At 41.6% G+C, this 17,850-nt stretch overlaps 1 protein-coding gene across 13 annotated transcripts in view; it reads right to left on the bottom strand.

Moving 5' to 3' along the window:
• The window catches only part of cacna1aa (calcium channel, voltage-dependent, P/Q type, alpha 1A subunit, a), a 66,882-nt gene extending 60,266 nt beyond the window's left edge, over window positions 1-6,616 (bottom strand). For all 13 annotated transcript variants that reach the window (XM_069701089.1, XM_069701096.1, XM_069701099.1 and 10 more), the window contains exons 1-2: window positions 6,486-6,616; window positions 5,956-6,095 (exon numbers count right to left, since the gene is read on the bottom strand). In XM_069701089.1, the coding sequence (XP_069557190.1) occupies window positions 5,956-6,095; window positions 6,486-6,578 (233 nt within the window). In that variant the 5' untranslated portion in view covers window positions 6,579-6,616. The remainder of the gene's footprint in view (window positions 1-5,955; window positions 6,096-6,485) is intronic.
• Window positions 6,617-17,850: the final 11,234 nt, after the last annotated feature.

The following is a 17,850-nucleotide window of genomic DNA, read 5'->3' as shown; positions in this document are numbered from 1 at the left end:
CCTGTCTGCTCATGCAGGAAGATGAAACTCAATATTTCTTTGACCGGTTGTTGTATTTCAATAAATGTATGTTACTCTTGATAGCAATAAGTTCTTGTTGAGAACACTGCTTCACAGGGAAGGCACAGAGCAGGCTCGGCTACACAACGTGACCCAGAAAGCAGGTAAGGATTTAGTGTTTCGCTCAAGGATACATTAGCCTGAAAGATACTCAGCAACACAGAACACTACAATGATGCAACTGAGGATGGCAATGAGAGGAAAGATGATTTTGACAATGTAAAGGTGGACTTGCAACACACAAGAGAAGACAGAAATGCACAAGGAAGAGAGGAAAACTAAAAGTAGCAAATTATTAAAAAAAAAAAACAACAACAACTAATTCACACTGAAAGATGCACAAGATGATGATCAGAAAGCCTACTAAGCCTTCTGTGTTTGAAATGTGGGGACTTGCAGTATTGAGCTTGAGGCATTTTTATTTATCCTCTAATCCCACATTAGAGGATAAATAAAATGCTTGTATGAAGCATTGTATGAAGCAATGTATGAACATTTTAACAATGCTGATGGCTGTGATTTTCTGATAGAAATAACCTGCATATTTAAATACGGCGTGTGTGTGTGTGTGTGTGTGTGTGTGTGTGTGTGTGTGTGTGTGTGTGTGTGTGTGTGTGTGTGTGTGTGTGTGTGTGTGTGTGTGTGTGTGTGTGTGTGTGTGTGTGTGTTGCTGTCTGTGCTGACATGAACAAACACAAACACACACACACACACACACACACACACACCTGTTTTCATTTTGAGTATAAATAATACATGATGATCTGTGTTTGCATTATTGGGGACTCAATACAGAAACCATTTGACGAAGTCCTGCCCACAATTAATTGATTAAGTACAAATCAATTAATGTAATCTATTTCTGTCACATGACTATCAATACAGTAACACTGACGCTGACGACAACGGTGATGACAAAAATGATGATGATGACGATGGCGATGAAGGTGCCAAGAATGATGATGATGATGATGTGGTAAAAATATTTCCATTTCTAAACAGCATCTGCTGTCACAAACAGTGTCAGACCGATGAGGCAGTTCCTCATTCACACCGTCTCCACGGTTACTGGGCCCTTTCTCATTCATAAGTGTTTCCATGGCAACAGAGACCTTGGCTCATTGATAGAATCTCTGCATCACCTTGGTAACAGGGCCAAGGGAGGAGCTAAATTGATTGTTGTTGGTTTTTTTTCCTCATCTCTTGTCTCTTTAATGTAAATGTTTCGCAACTCACACAGCACACGTGTACACGGACACACACATCTGCACAGCAAACAGGCATAGGTTGGAGCTGAAACGTATCGACGGAAAAATAATTGTATTTATTTAAGTATGCACGGTGGAAAGTGGGTCATTTGTAATGAAAAAAAAAAATCTTCCTCATCAGGGACAGACGCAGTCTCCTGTATATGTCGTACACTTAAACCAAAAACACGCACAGGTAAACACAGACGCCTGCACTTTAGAGGGAGGAACACTAATGATTGAGGAGAATCACAATAAGCAATACTGTGATTACACAATCTCCCCACTGTCCACTTCTCCTGGGAATCCAACGCATTATACAAACAATATTTTTTGCCCGTTCTCTCTGTCTGCTTTCCTGCTGACTTCAGCTAAACGTAGTTAATTATCTCCGTTCACATCACTGACTAAATCGCTTCATCTCCCCTCCAAACGCTCAACTTATCTTTCCTTGTGTCCTTCCTTTCTTCTCTTACCGTGATTCAGCTATTTCAAATTTAACATATTGTCAAGATTGGACATGTTCTCTTATATTAAACCCTACCTTAGCAAGAAAAGGTGGAAGATCATTAATGACATTTTATCCTTTTATAATGATATTTGATGAATTTTACATTGGTGGAAAAAGCATTACACATGTAGCTTCATGTCAGAAATGAGGGTAGTACCTTCACAACACACTATTTCATTATCTGAATGTTAAAGCTACTCAGAATTGCAATTTATTTCTCACAGTAACCCTGAAACACATTTTAAACTGGAGGACGCACGGTCGCCTGCCAGAAAGTCCTGGATGTGAACCTGCTGGCCAGCTGGGGCCTTTCTGTGTGGAGTCTTATTCCGGGTGCTCTAGTTTCCTCCCACAGTCCAAAAACATGTGACTTTAGGCTAACTGGCGACTCTAAATTGACCGTAGGTGTGAATACGAGCGCGAAAAGGTTGTCTGCCTTCATGTGTCAGCCTTGTTATTGACTAGTGACCAGTCCGGGGTGTACCCTGCCACTCGTTCTGTGTCAGCTGGGATTGTCTCGAAAGAGGAGGAAAAAAAAGAGCTAACGGATGGATGGACATACCACTTTAAGACAGCATGATTTCATAATACTTCTAAATGTTCAAAAAACTCAGTAATTTTTCTTATTGACAATATTTAATGTATCATTAATTTGAATATTACATTTCAGTTGATTTTAAAGTAATTAAAAGGTCCTCCCTTGCTTTGCTCCTTCACTTCTCTATGTTCGTCGTATCTAATCAAGAAGCTGAACAAGCGTACAGGAAGGCATTACAGAGGGGGATGGCTATAAACTAAGGGTAATTGGACTAATAATCAATAGTGGATATAAAAAACAACTAGCTTATTCCCAGTGCCAAACCACTCTGGCAATTTACTACAACAGATCAGGTCAGCACACACATAAGGGTGCGCACAAATCAAATGACATCTAACAAGGTTGTAGAGTGAATGCCTCATCTAGCTAATCTATTCAGACGTGTTAAGTGCCATTTGTGTGTTTGTATGTGTTTGAAGGGAGCGCCAGCAAGTGCACAAGGGGTGAGTCGGAAACGGAAAAGAATGTTTGAAGTGGAAATGCGTCTGTGTGTGTGTGTGTGTGTGTGTGTGTGTGTGTGTGTGTGTGTGTGTGTGTGTGTGTGTGTGTGTGTGTGTGTGTGTGTAGGTGTAGGTGTGTGCGTGTGCATGCATGTGCATTGGTCAGTGTTATCAAAGGTTTCCACCAGAGGTGGGTAGAAAGGCCAAGTAGCCTTTCATCTTCAAAGAGCTGTCCTGCTAAAAACACAACCGCCATTCACTGAAAGCACAACAAAGAACTGTGTGTGTGTGTGTGTGTGTGTGTGTGTGTGTGTGTGTGTGTGTGTGTGTGTGTGTGTGTGCGTGCGTGCGTGTGCGTGCGTGCGTGCGTGCGTGTGTGTGAGTGTAAAATGTATTGACTTCAGTCTGTGTCCATAATGTATCATGGGAATGTACAGTATACTGTTTGTGTGTTGGAAGAACTGCAGCATATTCTCTCAATATAACACTCACCTTTACTGTCGATCATGTTTGGCGACTGTCGTTTACACTGCACAACAACAGTATGTTGACGTCATGAAACATTCTTAAATATTCCACTATACTTTTCTTATTACGAGTCATCTGAGAGAGAGAGAGAGAGAGAGAGAGAGAGAGAGAGAGAGAGAGAGAGAGAGAGAGAGAGAGAGAGAGAGAGAGAGAGAGAGAGAGAGAGAGAGAGAGAGAGAGAGAGAGAGAGAGAGAGAGAGAGAGAGAGAGAGAGAGAGAGAGAGAGTCCTCCTTCCTCTATATTTTACCTAATTATTTCAATGATGCGTTTGTTTTTAGGCCTTTAATTGTTCTATCACTTCCCTTACTTCACACCTCAACCTGCAGAATAGCGCCTCAGATCGTGGCAATTCCCGCACGGTGTCTTTTCCACTGCCTGTTTGTGTGTGCCCGGAGTGATTTGTCACTCATCTATATCTATTCATAACACAACCAACTTCATTTCAGTGTCTAGATATTACCAATCAGTGCTTGTGGAGCCCATGATCACCCCGAAGCCATCAGACACCTCACTTCAGAATAATCTACAAAAAGATCTGTTGGTGCAACAGAGAGATCGGGGAGCAGTTTTAATACGATTTAATAATGGATTTTTGATAATTGATTTTGTCTTACTAAACACAAGGGAGAGGGAGGATGTGAGACAAGGCATTAAATGGGGGTCTCGTTTCCTTCTGCTCTACATCTCCTTCCTATCCTTCTTCCTCTCTGCGGCTCACTACTTCCTGCTGTCTCTCTGACACTCGTCCTCTCACCTCTCTTCTCTCTTACAGTCACTGTTGTGCCACACTGAGAGGAACTTGGCTTCATGATTGCTCTTATTAAAGCATAAGGACATACTGCCAGACTGAGTGCTCACTCAGCGTGTGTGTGTGTGTGTGTGTGTGTGTGTGTGTGTGTGTGTGTGTGTGTGTGTGTGTGTGTGTGTGTGTGTGTGTGTGTGTGTGTGTGTGTGTGTGTGTGTGTGTGTGTGTGTGTGTGTGTGTGAGAGAGAGAGAGAGAGAGAGAGAGTGAGAAAGAGAAAGGTGGGCAGAAGGGGGCAATCACTTTTTTACTTTTTTTTCACAGGTGCTTTGTCAGCAAAGATGCACAAGGTTTATGTAACCCATGAAGCTCTCCAAATCCCCACGTGCACACACACAAACATGCAACGACCTCAGTGGAATAATCTGCGCCAGTACTCCCACACAATATTTTCACTGGACACACTAGCCCATAGTACAATTGTACTATGTAATTTAATGACACGGGCAAAAAAAAGTATGACTGCTGTTAAAATGCACCGCGTCTCTTGTTTTAACAGATGAAATCAGAAAGAAACAACAGAAGCAGGCGGAAAGTACAGCATGAAGTTAAAGGCCATCTTAACATGTTCGGTGGCAAATCAGCTTTGAGCTCCCAGACATTCGCAAGCATTTAATACACATTTGTCCTCTTTCATTACTCATGCACTCACTCATGCATCATCTCCATCAAGGCCACGTCAGTCTTTAGCTGGACCCGTACACCAGTATGTGACAGTCGTAAACACATCAGTGGAGCTTACTGCGTCTTTAAAGAAATATGTATGGTAGAAGGAATGACATTTGACAGTCGGGTTTGATGGATGGATCGGCAAATGGATACAAGACAAATCAGTGCATTACTGAATATGAAATGGAAATCCATTTGCATGGTGTACAAACAACCATTCAGCTCCTCTTCCCTCATTTTATTTCAGTCAATCTGATTTATTATCTATTTCCTCCGCTCTGTTTCTATAATCTGGAATCTAATAATAACTTTATCATGTTAATTCTATTACTATGTATCTTAACTCCCCCTTATTGACAACATTTCTGTCACAGGCGTCCCTTTGTGCTTGTTCTCACCTTCTTATTGAGCATTACAATGAAATAGCATTGTGGTCCAATGCAAAACTGCATTGTGGTCACTGTCCAACCCTCCTCCTTCTGAAGGAAATTGCTTTAGTGTTGCATTTGGTATCTAAATCTCCTCATGTTTTCACTGCTGGTCTTTATATGCTCTCTGGTCTGCTGTTTTCCCTCCCTTTCTTGTTCTCTTTAATTTTTTTGCACTCTTACTGTCTGTTTAAATGATTTCCCTTCACCTCTCTGTCACGACTTACCAAGCAGCACCTGTAAACTTGTTTTTTACATCATCCCTCCTTGCCTTCTCTCCAGTGTCAGCTCCCGCTGTGCCCCCCACCCCTTCTGTCTCTGTATATATCGAGGTGACATTTGTTCACTACCCAGGCTGCAGGCTGCCTGCAGTTGTACTCTGTGATCTCACTGCTGCCTTACGCAGGATGGAGCCATTCATTAGGGCAAAGGAGCAGGGAAAGGACACTCGCACACATATGTGCATACAGGATCACACTAAAACACATGACAAGCTCTCACAAAACCCTTTGTTTTTTCATGCTCGTACATATTATGCATGCACGTGTGTGAGTGTGAGTGTGTGTGTGTGTGTGTGTGTGTGTGTGTGTGTGTGTGTGTGTGTGTGTGTGTGTGTGTGTGTGTGTGTGTGTGTGTGTGCTTTCCTCGTGTCTATTTGTTTGCCACTCACCCTGTGAGCACCACCACAAAGTCCATGACGTTCCATCCATTTCTCAGGTAGGAGTTCTTATGGAAGGCGAAACCAAGCGCCAGGATCTTTATTCCAGACTCAAAACAGAAGATCCCAATGAAGTACGGCTCTGTATCATCCTGATGAGCGAGAGGGAGAACAAGCAAAGGATGGGAGAGGGGAAAGAGGAAGGAAGGTTAAGGGATCTTAAAAAAACAAAAAAAAACCACTGAGATAAAGAAGGACAGCTTTCAGTAAGTATATGAGTTTGTTTTCATATGTGTTGACTTTTTGAAGGCAAGTGTGGCTACAAAGAGATGAATGAGAATTTGTCTTATATATGCATATGCAGATTTATATTTTGTCATGCATCCTAAAAAATATATACAGTTGCATTTTTTTTTCCAGAGTGAAAAATAATCTGAAGCTGCACACATCTCCACTGCAGGTAAACAAAGCCACAACTGTCCCCCGGATTTCATCATGTCTACATGTGGCACACATCCTATAACATTGTCTGTTGAACTTACCAGGCGTTCAGACAGCGGTGTCTTGTCCCCATCGGGCAAATGTTGTTCCAGAGCCAGGACGATGCAGTTGGCAATGATGGTGGCTAAAATCATCCACTCAAATGGAGTGAGGAAGGTCAGTCAAGGAACAAATCGAGGCAGTTTCTACCCCAAATAAAATGCGCAAAATGTAAAAAATACAACTTGACATAGTAAGTGTTTTTTAGTCTCACTTCTATAGCTTTACAACAAGCAGTACCACGAGTAAAACACGTTTGTCACACTCTACACTTAGTGGTTGATTAGGCCAACATGTTTCTGCGTTTGTATAACATCAACATTTCTTTCTGCAGCCAGTTGGGGTTTTTAATAATCATTATTATAAACAGTGCTTCCGTGTAGGTGCAAATCAGACCAGATATTTATGGTAGAGATGGGCCAGATGGCCAAAACTTGCAGATTTGAGCTTTATTTTGTTTTCAAATGCGAACACATAAAACTTGATTAGCAGTTTTGTAAACTATACAAGTAGATAAAAAGATGAGAATGCCTAATTATTAATTTTGTATTCAACTATTTAGGCTGCAAGGCACCATAAATCCTAAACAGAATATTAAACCAAAGAGTGTCTATCATTATTTATTTTTTTTAATTTATGCATTTCAAGGGTAAAAAAATGCATGCTATAATAACAACATCCAAGATCCGGAGATAAAATGATAACATTGGTATACTAATATAGAACAATAAAAATAATCTCCACACTTTGTAAGCATTTGGAAATCAGGGTGCTCCTTCTGTGGTAATTTTCAAGTACACCTACGGCGCCATATGACAGGGCAGGCTGCGAAACTCACGGTAAATGAAGTGTCAGTTAAGATAATATCCCTGCTCTCAGGTCAAAGGTCAAAAGGAGAGTCAAGTGTATGCAATACACTTGTGAGTGTGAGTGAGTAAGAACGACAGGAGGCCTAGCGCTCAAATGGACTGATGTCTGGCTCGTTTCTGCCACTGCAACCTGTTTACACACACAAATACACACACACACACACACACACACACACACACACACACACACACACACACACACACACACACACACACACACACACACACACACACACACACACAAGCCATCATTATGAGTCAGTTAAATATGTTCTGCTAAGTGTATTTTCTGGTGACACACCACCCACACGGACAAACAAAACAAACACACACACACTCACACAGAAACAGACATAGGCTATATTAAAGTGTTAGCGTGTGATAGCATGCCTGGACACTGAGCGAGATTCATTGTGACATCACCATTTGGCTTTATGTAGTGTACGTAACATCTAACAGCGAGTACAGGGAGTGGGGAGAGAGAGAGACACACAAATAAAGGAAAGACAGAGCATCTTATTGTACATCTTCTCGTGTGTCACAGCATTTTGTCTAACACATGCAAATATAGACTGACTCTTGTCTTCTTAAATCAGTGCCCCTGTCTCATTAAGGTCACAGGATAAACAGTTACATTTAAAGGAGGCGACCGAGTGGAGAGTGAATGATTGACAGAGTGCAACCGTGTGATGGACATGATGGAGGGATTAAGAGAGGGAGAAGGAGGAATCAAGGGACAAAGAAAAAAAAGGATGAGGACAGAAAGGCGAGAATAGAGGACAAAAATAAGTATTTGATTTATGATCATGTGTACATAGACAGCAAGGACATTTACAGCATATAAAGTGGGTGTTTTGCCAATGTGTAATTTCCAAGCCACCCCATTAACACCCCAGTGCCACTATTCTATTCTCTCTCCTCCTCTTCACCTTGTTCCTACTTGCTTGCTTCCTTTGGGAGCAGCCATTCCCGTGCTGGTGGGGGGAGGGGGAAATTGAATTCTACCGAGACAAGAGGAAGCTATTTACAGAAACATGCATCATACATGTGCGAAACATGTCTTTTACGGACCCTCTCTGTGGTTTTTGCATGTGCATGTTTGTTTTCTCCTGTCACGATGAGGAGGAGGTGAAACACTGCTCTAGTCTGGTCTAACCTCTCAGTGGTGTGTGTGTGTGTGTGTGTGTGTGTGTGTGTGTGTGTGTGTGTGTGTGTGTGTGTGTGTGTGTGTGTGTGTGTGTGTGTGTGTGTGTGTGTGTGTGTGTGTGTGTGTGTGTGTGTGTGTTTGCGTGTGCGTGTGTTAGTGCCTGCGATCATGTGCATGTGTTTGACCACTTTTAACAGGCACACATGACTAGAACACCCAGGGCCCCGCTCAATTAGCCTTTCTGCCCAGCTATGTGCGCGTATGAACGTGTATACAGAATGTATATGCATGTGCGTATGCGTTGGACAATGAGAGGGCGGGGTGTAGCCGACTGAAAAAGGGAGAGGGAGGAACAAGGAGAGGGCAAGAGAGAAGGAGAAAGACTGATATAGAAACACGGGGACAAAGGGACAAATGTGTTCGTATGCGTGTGATGTGCATAAGTAATACTCCTCATGAGGGGTGGCTGTTCAATGTGTGCGTATGTGATGATTATCTGGCACATTTCTGCCTGCATTATGTTTCGACCTGATGTGTGATATGCTCACTCCTTACACTGGCAGTGTGTGTGTCTATATGAATGTGTGAAAAAAAAAAAAAAAACAGTAGAAAGTGGTGTTGTCATTATATCATCAATTATGGAATACTTTATGTGACTATTGCCTTGTCCCAAAAACTATATATGATTTTACTGGTGCCTGCTTGTACCACCGTCTACCGCCAGAAGGGGGCGGTAACGACCCTAAAAGCTCTTTATCAACCCCCATTAGCATCAAAAACAAGAACAAAAGCATGTTACTACCAGGTGTTGGTAAAACGTATGTGGTGCTGTGAGATGAAATCCTACTGTACAAACGAGATAAACAATTAAAGACGACTGCAGCCTTCAAAAAGTTCTGTGTGGAACTATAAAAACAATGAACAAAAATGAGGTGCAACGAAATCTGCCAGGTAAAGCTGGCACGTCCTTAGCCTGCCGCAGGTACGCACGGTCGCTTTCGAGCTTCGCACCGAGCAGACGGTCCACAGATCAGCCATCAATGGCTATTGTCATCACACGAAGTTTGTAGAGCGATCAACGGCCCTCATCGCAAAGACGATAGCTTAATACAAGCTTCTCGCCTGCTTTGTTTGTGTTTACAGCATGAATGGGTCCTCTGTCTTTCAAGGTATAGTCGAATATTTCCCAGTGAAAATCAAAAAGGCTTTTTGCATAAAATGCCCATCCCTAATTCGCAGAGACGCAAGTATCCTTGATACCCCCTGTGCTCACACACAGACGCTTATACCAGTTCAGCACATGAATAAATGACTCACACTTTGCCTTAAACCTTCAAGTATAAATCTCCTCTTCCTCCTTCCTGAATTGCTATTTATAACAACTTCACAGAGTTAAAAGCAAGGGAAGAATCAGGGGTGAGAGAGAGAGACAGAGAAAGGAAGCGAGAGAGAGAGAGAGAGAGAGAGCGAGAGAGGGGGATGAGAATAATTTTGCTCTCTCACCACTCACCCCCACCCACCCTTAATTTTTCTAATGTTTCCTTGGGGAAAGTGTCTCTTCTTTTGCTTCCCTTGTGCTCCTCTCTCGCCGCTACAGTACCCCTGGCTCCGCATAAGCTCGCTTTATATTAGGTGTGTGTCTGTGTGTGTTTATACGCGGTAATGGGGACAGTAGTAGGTCGTAGACGGAGGTCTCGCCAAGAAAAAGGGAAGTGAGGCCCTCAAAGTACACCACTGGTGCCAAACACTCACACATAGAAATATACACACACTAAAACTGGCCTCTTTTTTTTATATATATATTTTTTAACTTTGTCCATCACTGCTCTGTACAGTCTTTATGTTCGCTCTCTCTCCTACCTCCTCAGTAAAGCCGTGGCCTGTGTCTCACTGATACATTTCTCTCTACCAACCCTGTTAAGCCCCCTCTCTCTTCCTACCACACCTTATATCCCCATCCCTTCGTTCATTATTCTCCCACCCGGTTTTTCCTCATGGCTTTTCTTCCCTCCTCTTTTCTTACTTCTTTCTGTCTCTTCCACATTCTTGCATGTCTCCTTCCAATCTCTCCTAACCCTAACCTTACTCTTTCTAAATTCGCCCATCAATCATCCCTATCTCTATCATGCCATCTCTGTTCAGTATTGAATGAGAGAGAGAGAGAGAGAGAGAGAGAGAGGAAAGTGAGATGCTGTGTCAGCAAATGCACGAGGACAAAGACAGCAAGAGACAGTATGAAAAATAAAGGTTAGATAGGAAGAAAATAAATGGAGGACAAAACTAGAAGAGAGAGGAGAGTAGGAAAGAGAGAAAAAGAGAGACAGAAATTGTCCTGTGGGCACAGACATGATTGAAAAGAGTGAGTGGTGAGGAATGAAAGAGAGAGAAGGAGGGAGGACATAGCAGAGGGAGGGAAACAACAATGGGGAAGAGAGAAGGGCACAGGAGTGCTGAATGAGGAATAAAGCAAGAGAATGACAAAGGGGTGTGAGAGTATTGCAGTATTTTCTTCTCCTGCATGCTCTCTCGAAAGTAGGTTAGTGGCAGAATTTGCACACACACACATATATATATATATACAAAGGGAGGGGAGATGAAAGGAAGGGAGTGGGTGGGAGATGTACATCATGCTGCCACATACAGTGCACATGCGTGTATTCCCGTGTGCCACCGACACACAGCACTATACGGTTAACCCCTACATTGATACCTATATTGAAACGCTCCACACCACGACGTGAGAATATCTCACACGTGCCTCACAATTGTATAGCAGCCTTGTGGCAGGCATATGCATAAACACACGCGCTGACTAATGCAGGGCTCTACACAGTATTTTACAGTGAGTAAAGATTACAAAGTACCATAAACTTTCGATACACAGCGACTAACAGTTGGTTTAAAACGCTTGATTAAAACTAGCGTTTTTTTTTTTTTTTTTTTTGCTCACATGCTAACATGTAGCCTTTCCCGTCGATGTTCCACAATAAAAGCTTCTTACTGGTTCGTCAATGTGAAAGCTTTTTAGTGCGACCGCTAGAATGCGGACCAGTCCTGTAAACGAGAATATCTGTCACTGAGTCAGACTGATCAACTCCCCATTGGTCAGGTGGATGCGCCGACTTCCTGTATCCATTTCAAATTAAAATCTCTAGCTTCAAATTAAAAGCACTCTAGTGGTACACAATCCAGCCATTTACTGGCCTTATCTTGTGATACGAAAAAGGGGCCTCTGTCTAATAGGCATGGACCACTGAGAAAAAAAACATATTGCAAAACCAATACATCAAAAATGTTTTTTTTTTCAATGCTTAAATAAATTGAACATTTAATATTTAAATATTCCCCTGCAATATTTTATTCAAACATAGTTTTTAAGTTTAAGTAAGTATTTAAAAAAAAAAAAAAAAAAAAAATCTGTCACAAAGCTTTGTCAGTATTTTAAGTTGCATAGTGTCAGTAGATATATGGTCTCCCACTTTCATTGTCCTCCACTGGTTTTCACATCATAATTTCACATGTATGAAATAAATTGTCTGTTAATAAACTCTATCTCACTCAAACATTTTTCCCGGTGCTCCAAAATTTTATTTTGTGCTCCAACATTCTTTCATTTAGCAGCATATACTCTTTGGAAAAAAAAAAAAAAGTCAGCGTAGAGCCCTGACTTACATCCAGACACACATACATAACCACAACAGATTTTTTTTTTCCAAAATGCCCCCCCCCCTCCCCCTGTTGAGGGGGCAACATCTCCACAGTCCAGTCCCTCTCTCTACCACCTCCATTCTTGTGCCATATTTGACATTCAAGCACAAATAACCACACGTGTGCAGTACACACATACACCCACAGTAAACTTCGCTACACTTGTCTGCCAATGGAGTCCAGACCAGCTGTTAACTTTTGGGAAGGTGCCAGTCTCTTTATTTAAAAAAAAAAAAAAAAAAAAAAAAGCAGGCATGATGGTTTGAGTCTTTTCCACTCTGACATTCAATTTACTCAGTTTATTTCTGATCGACCACACTTCTTTGTTTTCTGAAGAACATTTACTTCCAATGTTTCCACAGAAAACAAAGATTGGCCAATAATAGTGCAAGTTCTATTATCACTATTCAGATTTAAGAAAGAATAAGCATCTCTGATTGATTTTAGTTCTGCTAAAATACTGGAGCCCCAAAAAACACAAGGACACAAAAGCAGCCTTACTTTGCTCAATAGAAGTTTTCTATAGCTCCTTCATTCTGTATCTTTCTCTATTTGGACAGTGGTTGTGTGTTGCTATGTAGGAGGTACAGAGTTTTATGTATACTACGTTCACCATTTGTTTTCACAGCCCTGTCAACAAACATCAAATATAACTTGTGAATGCACTTTTCTTGTGCTGCAAACACCCATTCTGAATGTCTCAAAACCAAATGTGCCTCAGGAAAGGTTTTGTGTTGTTTTCAAGAGAAAGACAAAAGGAAGAAAATAGGAAGTAGTTGAACTCATAAGTTTGCAGTCTCCCCTTTTCTCTGTCAGTTTATTTATATCGCTCACTGCCCCCCCCCCCTCCCACCACCACCACCACCCTCTCTCTCTCTCTCTGTGTCCTGTTACATTATGCAGCAGTGGCAGAGCAGCTCAAATGATTACTTCACTTTCTCGTCACATTTCCCTCAGAAACACTGATTTGATCGAATGAATGGGATTAAGCAGTGTGGTTGAAACCAATCTAATTATTTTGATAATCAGCAGCCATAAAGATAAGAGACATGCTTCAAGTGCTTCATTTTATTCCTGTATTATACAATTCGAATAGAAATGTATGAATTGAAGTTACAGTTTCTTTTCGCATTTCAAATGTCGCACTGATTTTTGACATTTTGCCATACGACACAAACCAAACACACGTCCTCGGTGCTACAAAAAAATATTCCGGATTTTACATTCATCCTACTTTGACACCATATTTGACTGCATTGCCAAACAAATGGGAGCACCCAAAGGCCTGTTTAGCCCTGCTGGGCCTCTCTCTTAGTCTCACTTAGCATCAGTCACTGTGTATAGTCCTCACAGTCGCCCACTCCTCCTCCTTGTTTATTCCACACGGCATATGTTGCGTCTCTATCTCACCCCTGCCACTGCCTCTCCCTCATCACCCACATATAGCCGAGTTGTCACTTTGTACAAGATGCTGACGGTGGTGTGTGTGTGTGTGTGTGTGTGTGTATAGAGTGCTGCATGTGACACTTTCTTACATTAGCTATACAGTCTGTTCCGGAAGGCAGGCGCTGTGTTAATATGAAATGTGTCTGTATACCTGACAGGATTTGCTGATTTAACTGTGCGTACTCACTTGCTCTTCATTGCCGGTGTGTATTTGTGTGTGCGCGAGCTCGAGTGTGTGCCAGCACGCCCTGCAGGTAGAGTGCTGGTTTCCAGCAGGGTTTGTCTAGTAACAGCCACAACACGTGACCAAAAAACATGGGCATGAAAAAAATCAATCCATCACAGACTCTCTCCCTTGCTGTTTTCTCTCTCTTCACGTATCCAAAATCCCAAAAATAGATCTGCCCCACGTCACTGCACCCCCCTTTTATACTCACACTCACAGACACATTCTCAAAGACACACACCTAACACTAACACTAACACACATGCAGCACACACACACACACACACACACACACACACACACACACACACACACACACACACACACACACACACACACACACACACACACACACACACACACACACACACACACACACAAACCAGCCTGCAACTGAATTATTCAGCAAAGCCAGAACGCACAGCTAAGAGAAATAGGAATGAGAAAAATCCAGAGGAAAAGAGAGAGAACGATGATAAGAAAAAGAGAAAGAATAACCTTCAATTTAGTGTGCCTACAGTAAACATGGATAAACAGACACATTAGAGCGGCAGCCAGTGGGTTCAGGAGTATCCATCAAATATTATCATAAGGATCTCTGTCGCTGTATGTGAGATTTTTTTTGGAAAGGACTGTGATGTTCTTAACAAGATGGACTTAAATGCCATAATATCTGACTTAAAAAGCATAAGTCTTACAATGTGGAAGTGACTCCACAATAAATATTTACACTGATCTCTGAGGTTATCGTGTTGATAGGCAAGAGGCCTTACCTTGTCCTAAACAATGACACAGCACAATAACCCTGTCCTAAATTAACTATATGTAGTATAAAACATCTGTACACGAGATTTGACTAAAGCAATGGACAATGGCAGATTTTTCTGGCAGCTGCTAATACCAAGATTTCTATCGTGATGTATGCCATAGTTGCTACACAGCACCAAGTTTCTATATTGATTTTGCTTCCATTGCTCAATTGCCATATATATTACAAGGGCGACCATCTGCAGTAGCCGACATAAAAAAACAGCTAGCATAATGCATTTATCAGATTTTAGAGGATCAATTGATCATCTGAAAACAATGTAGCATGTCATTTTAATTTGCTCTTTGTGACTTGTCTCCCCACCCCCAACCCCAGTCACTTCACATTTACATTTACAAATGAATTAGCATGTTAACCATAAAGAACTTCATGCACTATCACCGCTCCACAAATGTAACTTTCTTTTAAAGACTTTCTGCTTCCCTTTGGTCAAAAATAATAAAAGTATATACATATAAAATGTTCTTCAATTTTGTAATAAGAAATTATATAATTTCAGAGTTATTCAATATTATATAATGAATGCAGGTAAATGCAGAATGCAGAGGGATTGTAATATTTTGTACAAAAATACTGTATCAGAGCGGTTTTGATGAAAGTGTAACACAATACACGTGTTATTGCTTTCTGTATAATTTTGAAAAACATGCCAACAGCAACAAAAAGATTGACAGAAAACAGAGGTGGAGAGAGGGAAATGTAGATTCCTTACGAATGACCTCTGTGTTCTCCACCTCGATGTAAGAAAACTTTGACATATTTTTCAGTGAACACACCGACACTCAAGGAAAAAGGCACACAGACAGCCAAATGATGATGATATGAGCAAGGAATCTATTATGTTGTTTTATATATTATAAATAATATAAAGCAAAAATCCTTGCTGTTTAAACTGAAAGTGGGTTTAGAATATAGCCATGATATTCTCTATAATATTGGAAAAATATTGACTGATTAATCAGTCCCACTTTTTCTGAAGACAGATTTTAGAACCGCTGCAGATGAAAAATACATACGGCACATAATGAGAAAAATCAAATGTATTTTGTCCGAGCGTTAAAAAGAAAGAAGAGAATAATCAAAAAAGATTCAGCTTTCTTACAAGCTGGTTTGTGTGTGGGTCCGTGGTCGTGCAAACCCCAGTGCTGAGTCTGCTCGTAGGGGCTCAGGATACGGATCAATTCACACATTTATTACCAAACAGTCAAAGGTATGAGGGAGACAGATTGAGCCTAAAGGACACACACACACACACACACACACACACACACACACACACACACACACACACACACACACACACACACACACACACACACACACACACACACACACACACACACACACACACACACACACACACACACACACACACACACACACAGCGTATGCCGACAGACCACTAAACAAGACTTAAATTGCAGTAGTCAGGGTGAAAAATGAACCCAAAACTTCAGAAAAAAAATGCTTTAAAATACACAGATGGCAAAATTAGACGGGCGACAGCATAGAGGAGAGTGAGGGGAACAGCAGATGAGAGAAAGATCAGATTTGAGTGAAAGAAAAAAAGTACAGGTGACCCCTGAGAGGAGATGACAAAATTTCACTTCCTATCAATCAAAGAGTGAGATGGGAAGAGGGACGAAGAAGGGAGGACAGGGTAAGCATCAGCACTTACAATGTGTATATTGTATTATTTAAACTACAGGAAAATTGTGGGGATGAAAAAAAATGCCCGCAAAGCCCATCAATTATGGTTAAGACTTGTTTTTTTGGTTAAAATTATGGTTATATTTAGGCACGGAACTGTTACGGCGAGGTAAATATATGAGTCACTGCAACGTCTGTCAAAGTGGCAAAAACAAGTTTGTGTGTGTGAGTCTGGGCCGCAGTATAGCTGGCCATCCCTGAGTGTATGTCTCTCCACCACTTTGTGTTAAATGATTTATATGCAGACAGGCAGTTTGATTTCCCCCCCACCCCCCCTTTCTCTCTCCCCATTGTTTCTTATTAGCCTATCTGTCTCGATAATGTCTGTCTTTCTGTCTTCTCAGTTTCTGCCTCTCCGTAGTCCATCTCTCTGTTCTGCTTCTCTACTCCAGCTTCATGTTAGAAGCAGAGCAGAAACAATCTTTTACCTCATCTCTCTATCTCTAACGCGCACACACACACACACACACACACACACACACACACACACACACACACACACACACACACACACACACACACACACACACACACACACACACACACACACACACACACACACACACACACACACACACACACACACACACTTCTTCTCTGCTTTGGAAAGACTCCTTGTCTCACAGACCACACAAAGACAGACGTTAACCCTTTCTCCTCATCCTTAGCCAAATACCCGCAAAACAAGTTTGAAAGAAAATATCTTACTTAACAGTGTATCTATGTAGAAATGTTCCATGAAGATGCTGTTAAGTGTGCAAACAACCAGACCTCTATGTGAACTGGAGAACATTAAAGGAAAGAGGGTTGAAGAAAGAAGGGCAATGTATCGTTTGGGCTCTTTTCAAGCAGCTCCTGTTATTTTTAGTCTGGCTTGATGTGATTTCTGATGACCAGACTGAGGAGAAAAAGAGTCCCCATGTGTGTCCTGGAAGAGTACATGTGTATGTATATCTGCCAAATGAAAGGAAAGGGGGGGGGACGGCAGCGCAAGAACAGCTGATCGACAAGACAGTGACAGACTTATTAATGAGTAAATCCACTGAAACACACAGATTCTGCACACAGCTAAGCTAATGTTAAATCTGTTTAGTTATCAGCTGACAGTAGCAAGCTGGAGAACTGCCAATAAATAATTTAGATTCTGCAGTGAACGTAGATCACCGACATACCAATCCACCAAAAACACCCAGGTCTCTTTCTCTTTCTCTGGCTCTCCGTTAATGGGTGTGTCTGCCTCACATAATCACTTACTGTAAAAAAAAATATATAACCCCTGGACTGCCTGTCACTTGACATGATGTGCATTGTTACAAAAGTAATAAAGAACTGACTATTCTCTATGGTGCCCTTGTCCAGGTAACAGTGTCGGGACTCACTCTAACATACCTGAAAAGTGGGCTTCCTTTGACACAATCAGGAAGTGAGTAAT

Source organism: Brachyistius frenatus, unplaced genomic scaffold (genome assembly GCF_029030835.1).
Source record: "Brachyistius frenatus isolate BFR_SWC_R1_liver_20210118 unplaced genomic scaffold, ASM2903083v1 Contig_36, whole genome shotgun sequence".
NCBI classification, from domain to species: domain Eukaryota; kingdom Metazoa; phylum Chordata; class Actinopteri; family Embiotocidae; genus Brachyistius; species Brachyistius frenatus.
This window is presented reverse-complemented; position numbering and strand designations above follow the sequence as displayed.